Source organism: Cricetulus griseus, chromosome 7, assembly GCF_003668045.3.
Source record: "Cricetulus griseus strain 17A/GY chromosome 7, alternate assembly CriGri-PICRH-1.0, whole genome shotgun sequence".
Lineage (NCBI taxonomy): Eukaryota > Metazoa > Chordata > Mammalia > Rodentia > Cricetidae > Cricetulus > Cricetulus griseus.
In genome coordinates this window covers 2,853,666-2,863,973 of record NC_048600.1, presented here as the reverse complement: position 1 = coordinate 2,863,973, position 10,308 = coordinate 2,853,666, and the positions used below count along the sequence as shown (strand labels likewise).

Sequence of the window (10,308 nt, the reverse complement as noted above, 5' to 3'; positions counted from 1 at the left end):
CTGGTTTGTCATGTGTAACAGGGTCATTAAAAAATGTTTTAAATTACAGGCGGGCATTGGTGGCACACGCCTTTAATCCCAGCACTCAGGAGGCAGAGGCAGGCAGATCTCTGTGAGTTTAAGGCCAGCCTGGTCTCCAGAGCAAGTGCCAGGACAGGCTCCAAAGCTACATAGAGAAGCCCCGTATCGAAAAAACCAAAAAAAAAAAAAAAAAAAAAAAAAAAAGTTTTAAAATACAAAGGAGAGAGGTTAAAATAAGGGCTACTACTGTCTCTTCTGGACCTTTACCAAGTTTCTTGAGTTAGCCTCTTCGTTTTCTACCTTGTTCCAAAACTTGGCACACCTCCATGATGCTTTTTCTAAAAACTCCACTTCTGCCTTGTGACTGCTTGCTGAACGCGCTGGAGCCTAACTCAAAAGGTGTGGCTTGTCCTCTTCCATGGCTGCCTATTCCAGCAGACACCAAGATTTACAGCTTGCTTGCTCTTTTGTTATTCTCTTAAATGCTTAAAAAAGAAAGGAAGGTATATTATTTTTACAACTTTTCATCCTATAGTTTAAGGACAAAACATTTTAGCAACACTGGGAAATTTTTTACGTGTGCCCCAATACCTATGTAGAAGAAACAGTTTCAAAATCTGAAATTCTAGCTGGGTGTTGGTGGCGCACGCCTTTAATCCCAGCACTCAGGAGGCAGAGGCAGACAGATCTCTGTAAGTTCAAGACCAGCCTGGTCAACAAGAGCTAGTTCCAGGACAGCCTCCAAAGCCACAGAGAAACCCTGTCTCAAACCCCCCCCCCCAAAAAAAATCTGAAATTCTATGATATTTGGAACAGGTAGGACAGAGACATACTGTCTTTCAGATACAAAGCTTAATGCAAGCTGCCTAAATAACTTTTTTAAAAATATCATTTAAGATGAATACACAGTATGTATTAATGTTATTCTGTGGGAAAAAGGTAATGAGATAAGCTCAAGCCAATAAAAGTAGACTCAGAAAGTCTTTCCCTTCCAACATAAATAAAGGCAGTTTACTTCTGCACCAGTGTGTATTTTCAAGCAGATACAGAAGAAAAACTCATTAGCTCTTTAAAAAATACACACATTTAATGTTGGTCTGTTTTAATTCTAAGTAAAGCAATTTCAAAAATACAAACTGAACATCAGAGCCATGTGAGCCACCATGATAAAAGAAAACAGACATTCACAATGATCACGCCTAAAGACGGTTCAGCTTGATAATTGTCTTCTGGGCATCTTAGAGGGTTACTAGAAACACTGCTGGTGTTCAGTTAGAAGTAAAAGGTTTGGGGTAAATGAAATATGATACAGCTAGAGTAAGGGAGGTCACACGGGAATTACATTTTCCATTACCCCTAGATATAAACAAACATTCAAAAATCAATACAATCTCTGTGTGTTATTCAAAATATTGCAGCTGCAGGAAAGGCAACTTTAAATTAATAGCTAGGGGAAATCAAGTTTTGGTGGAGGTGAACAGAAGCGACAGTTTGTAATTTGCACTTTGTAAAGCTCATTTATACCTGGTCAACCAGGAACCAAATGCAGGACAATGAAGTTCTCTGCTTCTTTTGGCTATTACGTGACATCTTTTGAAGATGCTAAAGAAATAAAACATGTTTCTTTAAAAACAGTCAAATAATCAATTAATGGAATAAATAAGTACTAACCCACAGTTTTACCGTTCTGTCATCAATACACTTCACAGACTTTTCATTTTGGCAGAAATTTCCCCAATTTTTAGTCTAAAATCTACCAATCGTTTAAAAAATAAAAGAGCTACCTAAACAATATTTTTCCATTTACTCTTTGGCTAAGAAAGAAAACAAAACAAAACAAAACAAAAAGAAACAGAAGACAACTCTAACGTGATAAAAGGAACTTTTTTAACATGTAAAATAAAAATATCAATTTAAATCTTGGTACATTTTATAAAAACAAGAGGTAATGTTGTAATAAAACAGCAGTTAGCTTCAGCTAGCAACATACTGTTTGTTAACCCTGTGCAATAAAATACTTTGTTCATACTACGCTTATTCAAACATAACTAACAATTACTACAGACATTTCAGGAGTCTTCACCGGGCTCCTACAGACTTACTGTTAAAACTGAGACATTTACAATCATAATGTGCCACGAGAAATTGAAAATGTCACTTCTAATAGGAAATGTAGGTATCACTTGAATTTGTTTTAGGTACTGAACAGCTGAGTTACAAGGACTGAAAAGCATTCTAAAAGCCCATGAACACTGTTGTTCACACCCTTCTCCAGTACACACTAAACCTGTTTGACACATTTCTCTTCATACATAGCAAGCAACAGCACCCAATAAAAGCCTGAGAAGAAATGCTGCTGTGTAAATACTGCAACTATTCCTGAAATAAGAATTATGGGATATATACTCCAAAGCTGCCCATTCCCATAATTTGTATTGCATAGGTCACATAATCACACACACATATATACACATATGTGTATATACATGTACATGCAAAGAATATATTAAGACGACAATGAAGTCTAGTCACAGAGCAATTTACAGGCTCAATATATTTTTTACATTTTGCTTGAAAGGAATTTCAATATTTTACAGTCTTTCAGTAGACATTATATACACTGCACTTTATGAAATCTAAAGGGTATCGAAATAAATTTTTCCAACATTTTGGTAACAAAACACACAATATTTCTCCAAATACTTGTGCTATCTACATGATCTGTTTGCTCTGGTAACCACTAATCACAAAAATGGACTCAATGGAATAATTAGAAAAAGTATCTAACACCATGCATGGGTTTGAATCATGTTTAATATCCTATCCTAGAAACATTCTACAAATCTTAAGATTTAAAAAATTAAGTCTCTCCTCTGATTTTTAAAAGATATCTTTTTATGACAACATCCATAACATTGACAAGTACATGTTAAGGCTAGTATCATCTCCTTCTGTGAATTTTTTTGAGTTTTCTGCTTGTTTGTTTTTTTAAGAAAGATAGTAAAGCCCACACTCTTTTAGGGCTTTGAACCACAGAATGTGAGTGCAGTGAACATTATGTTCAGTCCTGCGGTCAGGATGCAGTGGCTCCTTCCCATTCCACGAGGTACTGCACCTTTCCATCAAGGGTCACCCGACGAGCCAAAACTCGGTACTTCTCACCACATGCTATTCTACCTGCAGCACCAAAGTAACTAGTGATAGAGTTTTTCAGGTGATTGAGTTGCAGCTCCTGATCGGCTAAGTTATTCAGGATTTCTGTGTTAATTTCTTCAAACTGATAATCTTCTTTGCCTTCATCATCTTTTACAACTTCTGAGTTCTGAGTCTGGAGTGTTCTTCTTGGAAGGCGACCTCTTCTTCTCCGCAAATGTGGTATTGCAGCAGGCCAAGATCTTCCTGTGCGAGTTCTTTTCCTAGAGTCAGATAATCTAGGGTGGGGAAAAAAAAAACATGTCTCTAAGATGTTTTCTTAATCAGAGTTTAGAATCTTTGTACCTGAAAAGGGCTGTGTGTGTTGATTCAAATGTTTAAAATATAAAACCATCCTAAAGCAAGGTACACTTGTATAATGCAAACACCAAAGTTCTTAACAGGAGCCAGGTGTGGCAATACACTTTCAGTCCCAGAACTGTGGAGACAGAGGCAGGCAAATCTCTGGGAGGCCAGCCTGCTTTACATAGTGAGTTCCAAAACAGCCAGAGCTACATGGAAATCTGCCCCCGTCCTCGTTCCCCATCCCCCCCCACACACACAAAAGGTGGTTGGGGGCAACAGAAAGGTGTACAGCTTACTATATACAATGGCCAGAGCACATATCTCTATACACAAATCTGGTTGGACTGGGTTGCAAATCAAAGCATGGCTCAGTGAATAAAGACACCTGAGAACCTGAATTCAACCCCGAGAACCAATAAGATGAAAGGAGAGCATCGACTACTTCATGACCTCTATGCACACATGCTTGTGCATACCCACATCCAAAATAAATCAATGGGGGGGGTTTTTTGCGAGATCTCGAGAACGTGCGTGCGCACACACACTCGCACGTCTGTATTTGGATGGGGAGGGGGACATCAACACAGGTTTCTCTGTGTAGCCTTGTCTGTACTAGAACTCACCCTGTAGACCAGGTCGGCCTCAAACTCACAGATCTGCCTGCCTCTGCCTCTTGAGTGCTGGGATTAAAGGCGCTCAAGTATTAAAGGTGCGCCTCTACCATCTGGGGCATCTCTATTTTTATTTTGAAATAACAAGCAAACTTTTTTAAAGGGTTAGTAAGCTAAGGAAACCAAATTAGGAAACTCATAAGACTCAGAAAGCATAGAAAGTTCCAAGACTCCCCCTTCAGTTATAAGAACAGGGGGAATGCACTGGGGAGGAACTCTTTTTGGAACTATCTACAAGTTATGCAGGGACTTCCAGGGACAGAGCTTTTATGAGTTGTCAACTCACGGCTTCTCAGTGACACAGCTGCCTTTTTTTATTTTTTATTTTTTTAAGGCTCACATAGAAGGTTTAGAAGAGGAGAGAGAAGGGGCAGAGGGAGGTGTCGGGGTGTCAGGCGGAGGAAGAGAGTGACACAGCTGCAAGTCACCCCCAAATAATACATCACTGTCTCACAAAGCTTTTAGAAAAAAAATTAATTTAATTAAAAAACAAAACACAAAACCTACCCCAGGCAATGGTGGTACAAAATTTTAATTCCAGCACTCAAGGCAGAGGCAAGGAGTTCCAATGTTTGAGTTTCAAGGCCAGCCTGGTCTACAGAAAGAATCACAAACCCTGTCTCTAAATAAACGGATAGATGGATGGGTGGGTGGATTTTAAGGGCCAGAATAAGAACATAAAACACCTACCCATAATGCCTGGAAATGCTAGATGAGGTAGTTTCTTTTGCACTGGAAGCACCCGTGAGGTCCACATCTGAGGTATTGGATGAATGTGCAATTCCCTCAGTTCTCCTGAGACAAAAGAATTTAAATGGTATAACAACTATATTACATAACAATATAAAAATACTAATTCCCTCATAAAGAAAATTCCTAAGAGAGAAAAAAATTAACTATTTACCCTATAGAACAAGGTAAATCCAACGCAGGATTCTCTGACACTGATTCCTTACCCTGGAAAATTACAAAAAAAAAATAAAAAAAAAAAATAAAAATTAAAAAAAGAATGGAAAAGAACATACTTAAAGAAAAACCCTGCTGTAACTGGAATCAAACACTCACTTAAAAATGACATGGATGTTTACTAAAACATTTACAAATATACTTACCAAAGGTGGCTCAGCAGTTTTTTGAATCATTTTTCTTGTATATGGGCCAGGAGGACGACCTACAGATTTTTTCTTTCCTTTTTTTTCTATCCCATTGCTTACTTCCCTGAAACAGAAAGCCAGTTTGTATTTAATCGTTGCATAAAGCAAGAATGACAGTGGCTTTACATAGCTAATTAAATAACTTTAATTACATTTTTGAAAGTTTTAAGGAAAAAAGTGTTCTCTAACTCTAATATATGCTTACCACTTCAAGATTTTAAAAATAAGGAAATCACCTAAATTTAAAACTTTAGCTTTTTCTTACAACTTGGAGGGGAAGGTTTCAAGAGTTTACTATAACTGACTACAAATGTAGTTAATCCTGAAGATACCTAAATTACAATTTCAGTATCTATCAATAGTTTCTGTTTAAATACATGTACATAATAGCTCACATTTGTATATGTATAGGAACTCTTGAGTGACACCATGAGAAAGAGGATTAAGCGCAAGGTAGGAGAACATAAAGAAGAAATAGGAATCTTCCATACTGGGACAGAGCCACTGGTAACTCAAAAGGCAAAGCTAAGTACCAAGCAAGACCAAGGGTATCCCTAACACAAGAGAAGAACAAACAGAACAAACAGCAACATGCAGAATACAGACTCCATGAACAACAGCTGCTACAGAAAGGGTATAAAACAGATATAAAGATGCTTCCCATGTCCTGAAGGGCTCATGACAGACATTCACAAATAACGAAAGCTAATGCAGTGTCATGACGATGTTATCAGGAAAATACAATGAAAGAAATAGAAAAGCAACACTACTCTAGTAGACTAGAAAGAAGATAAAACCAGGAAAAACTCAAAGAGGAAAGAAGTAGAAAAATGACATAGGACTTAGAAAAGTAAGCCTAGAAGTCAAAAATCTTAAGGATGAATGGAATATACATTTTTATAAGGTAATCTAACATGTAAAGAGGACCACTGAACTAAAGTAATACACTCATCCTTGGAAGGAAGCTGAGCCCTTCTTAGAAGCATGAAATAATCTGAGAGCTGCCACAGACAAAGCATCCTACTATCATCATCATAGCAATGTGGGAGTCTTTTTTTCTAATTTATAATGGCAACTGATAGTAAAGGATTAGATCAAATTGGATAATGGTAAGTATAAGCATTTCCTCTTAAATCAAAACCTTACAGTACTATGTATGCTATTAAAACCTTCAAATGGCTGTAAAGTATGGGCAATGTTTTGTAAATACATTTTCTTACTCTTCAGTGTAGCTATTCCACACATCTTCTCTTTAAATTTCCCTCTGCATATAGCCCTTTCAAGCAACCTTATACCTCACACTTCCTTGAGAAAATACTCTCAGCCAATAACTTTAGCCTCTAATTTCTAAAATCATATCTATACCCATATTTTGAGGTTTTTTACTTTTTTTTAAGCCATTTTATCAGAAAAGTATTTCCTCTGCTATATTCTCAGACTGAAGCAACAGAACCCTTCCCTTTCATTTCTCAAAGATGTTAGTTAGGGTTCGGGATGGAGTTAGTTAAGAGTACTGGTTGTTCTTCCAGAGGTCCTGAGTTCAATTCGCATCAACTACATGGTGGCTCACTACCACCATAATGAGATCTGGTGCTGTTTTCTGCTGTGCAGACATTCATGCAGGCAGAACAATGTGTTCATAATAAATTGAGACAGGCTTTCTCTATGTAGCCCTGGCTGTCCTGAACTCACTCTGTAGAGTAGGCCTGGAACTCACAGAGATCCACCTGCCTCTGCCTCCCAAGTGCTGGGATTAAAGGCGTGCACCACCAACGCCCAAATAAATCTTAGAAGAGAGGGAGGAGGGGTTAAGTTCACTCTCTCCTACACTCATCTTTTCTTATCCACTGGGTCGTTCTTGGTACACAAAAAATCGCATCCAATTATTTCCTAACTACTAAAATGGCCATCATGTTCTATTATCACTCCCATCTTCAGCTGCTAGTCCATTTGTCTACTTCGCTTTACAGTAAAACTTCTCAGCTTTGATAATATGTTTTCTGTCTAATTCAGGATTCTGAAAGATAGTTCCCTTTCATTCCCTTTTACGCCCTCTTCATTATTATCTTCATCATTATTCTGAATGTTAGTATCCCTGACATACAGGAGAAACCTATTTTTATACATGAGTCAGGAAATGCAGATACAGTTACTTCATTCAACTCATTCCAATCTTTACTACTCTAACTACTTTTGTCAAGGTCAGTAATAACAAAATATTAAAGTATTAGGTAAACGGTAAGCATTTTCCTCTCTCCCATTTTACTAGCTCTCAATATCATTTAATTTGTCCAATGTTAATGAAACAATTAGCTTCTTTTGATTTTCCTAACATCAAATACTTCTGGGTTTCTTTCTACTATGCTGGTCATGATATTCTTGTTCTTTACTTCCACTTGAAGTCCCATTCTCTTCTCTACTTGTTCCCTGGATCATTTTATTCATTCTCCTAACTTTAAAAATCAGTTTGTACCATCTGTCCTGACCTATCTATGTGCTCCTAAACTATAGTCACTTACACTATTTAGATATGTGACATAAGAATCTCAACTCAGCCGGGTGGTGGTGGCGCACGCCTTTGATCCCACCACACGGGAGGCGAAACTCTGAGTTCAAGACCAGCCTGGTCTACAAGAGCTAGTTCCAGGACAGGCTCCAAAGTCACAGAGAAACCCTGTCTCGAAAAATCAAAAATCTCAATCAACAGAAACAGGAAAGTTCCAGCTAGCTCACCTCATGTTCATCCATGAGTTGCCCAAGCTGGAAATTTGGAATTTGTTAACTTATGCTTCCTCCTTTTCTCTCATAAATTCAGTAGCAAATCTAATCAATTCTTCTCCCAAAAGAGATCTCAAACCTACCCCACGCCACTTGACTGTCCCTACCCACAAAGAAAGCATCTCATCCAGACAAAACCAAGTTTTAACTTTTCCTACTTCTATTCTAACCTCTGAACTATCTTCCAAATGATTTTTATAAATATAATTAAATCTTCTTGCATCATTTAAATGGTTACTATTGTTTGGAGGGGACAGGAGATCCCTATTGAAAAGTTGCTGTGTATGTGATCAAGACCCACCCAATCAGTTGGTGGCGCAGCCTTTAATCCCAGCACTCAGGAGACAGAGGCAGGTGGATCTCTGTGAGTTTGAGGCCAGCCTGGTCTCCAGAGCGAGTGCCATGATAGGCTCCAAAGCAATACAGAGAAACCCTGGAGAGAGAGAGAGAGAGAGAGAGAGAGAGAGAGAGAGAGAGAGAGAGAGAGAGAGAGGCATCTAATGAAAGTGCTGAATGAATAAAAAGAAAATCAATGAACAGAAAAATGAAAATATAAATATTTTAAGTTATTTCTTTAAATCCACTGTCTATTCCATGAAGGCCAAAGGCCTAAAATAAACATCTAGCATCACATTTTCTTACCTTGTGTAAGAAGGAAATTATAGACGGGTTTGGAGTTGGGAAATTAGTTCAGTTCACTGTGCCACTTTCATATATTCTAATGGGACCATACAACACACATACTCAATTACAAATAAAGAAAAATTACACCACAGATCAACTTTTACCTTGAGTCAGATAGAGGTTTGGATGCCTTTCTGCCTTTAATTTTAAATTCATGGGATGTTCCTTCAGGTTCTTTCTCTGCTTTGAAAGCCACATTTGGTGGCACAGGAGGAACACGAATTCGCAACCCAAACAAATGCTTCTTCTTCTTTATTTCTTTCCCAGACATAAACCTAAATTTTTAAAAGACTTAACTAAAATTTTAAAAATTGCACAAATACATGGAAGACCCTGACTTACAACTTTCAGATATAGGTCCTTATACATGAAAATCTACCCATACTACAAAAATTATTTTCCCCTTAATTCCCTTGATTCTTATCTACCCAGCAGGCTACAGATTCTTATCGACAGGCCACAGGCCACAGGCTATCGTGGGTGGAAGGGTTAGGACAAGAATAGATAAAACTTCCATGTTCACTTTCTTCCAAACATGGCTTCTGGATTAGGTGTGACGACAGACACCTACAGTCCCAGTACAAGGGCAGCCAAGCTGGGAGGATTACTTGAACTTAGGTTTTTGTGATTACTACTGTTATGAGACAGGGTCCCATTATGAAGGTGAACTGGCCTTAAATTCATGATTTTCCTGCCTCAACCTCCCCAGTGCTTGACATTATACTTCATAAAGCAAGGAGTATTTAGTTCCAATAAATTCTATTTCAGAGTGTGTTTATAGTACACAAAATCTGACCAGGCCATCTCTAAAGACCCAAAAAACAAAATGAGGATATAGGGAGCCAGGCATGGAGTTGAAATCAATTTAGACCCATAAAATATTAGTTTAGACCTAGGCCTCTGAAAAACACATTCCTCCCTGGCCTACCTTTAGTCTTTAAGATTTTGAAAGCAAGCATTTCCATACACTGTAACTCTACCAGAGTGTCAGCTGTTGGAAATGCTCTTCCGTTTTCATGTACCTCTAACAGTGTGCAGTGCTCATTTCAACCGACAACATAACACGTTATTTCTCATACTTGGAGGTAGAATTAAGAATTTATTCAAACAGTATTTTGTCAGTACAATTAACTACTTAATTACCTTATACATTTTTCAAGCTCATTTAAAGATCTAGTTACAAGTAACTGAAACATTATCTAAAAAGAAAATACTGTCAAGTTGAAAACAGCAACTTGGCAAACCAAAAACTTTATAATACAATATAATAGTCTGTCTGGAGAGTTGCATACAACCATTTACAAGAATTCCTTTGGGGGGCTGGAGAGATGGCTCAGAGGTTAAGAGCACCGACTGCTCTTCCAGAGGTCCTGAGTTCAATTCCCAGCAACCACATGGTGGCTCACAACCATCCATTATGAGATCTGGTGCCCTCTTCTGGTGTGCAGATATACATGGAAGCAGAATGTTGTGTACATAATAAATAAAATCTTAAAAAAAAA

The 10,308-nt window shown here is 37.9% G+C and overlaps 1 protein-coding gene across 3 annotated transcripts in view; it reads right to left on the bottom strand.

The window, feature by feature from the left end:
- Positions 1–1,087: 1,087 nt before the first annotated feature.
- The window catches only part of Mtf2 (metal response element binding transcription factor 2), a 35,014-nt gene continuing 25,793 nt past the window's right edge, over positions 1,088–10,308 (bottom strand). For 2 of the 3 annotated variants that reach the window (XM_027425946.2, XM_027425947.2), the window contains 5 exons: positions 8,911–9,081; positions 5,303–5,408; positions 5,095–5,147; positions 4,881–4,985; positions 1,887–3,452 (listed from right to left, as the gene is read on the bottom strand). In XM_027425946.2, coding sequence (XP_027281747.1) covers positions 3,095–3,452; positions 4,881–4,985; positions 5,095–5,147; positions 5,303–5,408; positions 8,911–9,081 — 793 coding nt within the window. In that variant the 3' untranslated portion in view covers positions 1,887–3,094. Of the gene's footprint in view, positions 3,453–4,880; positions 4,986–5,094; positions 5,148–5,302; positions 5,409–8,910; positions 9,082–10,308 lie in introns of all 3 variants that reach the window. The other variant, XM_027425945.2, reaches the window with a different exon arrangement.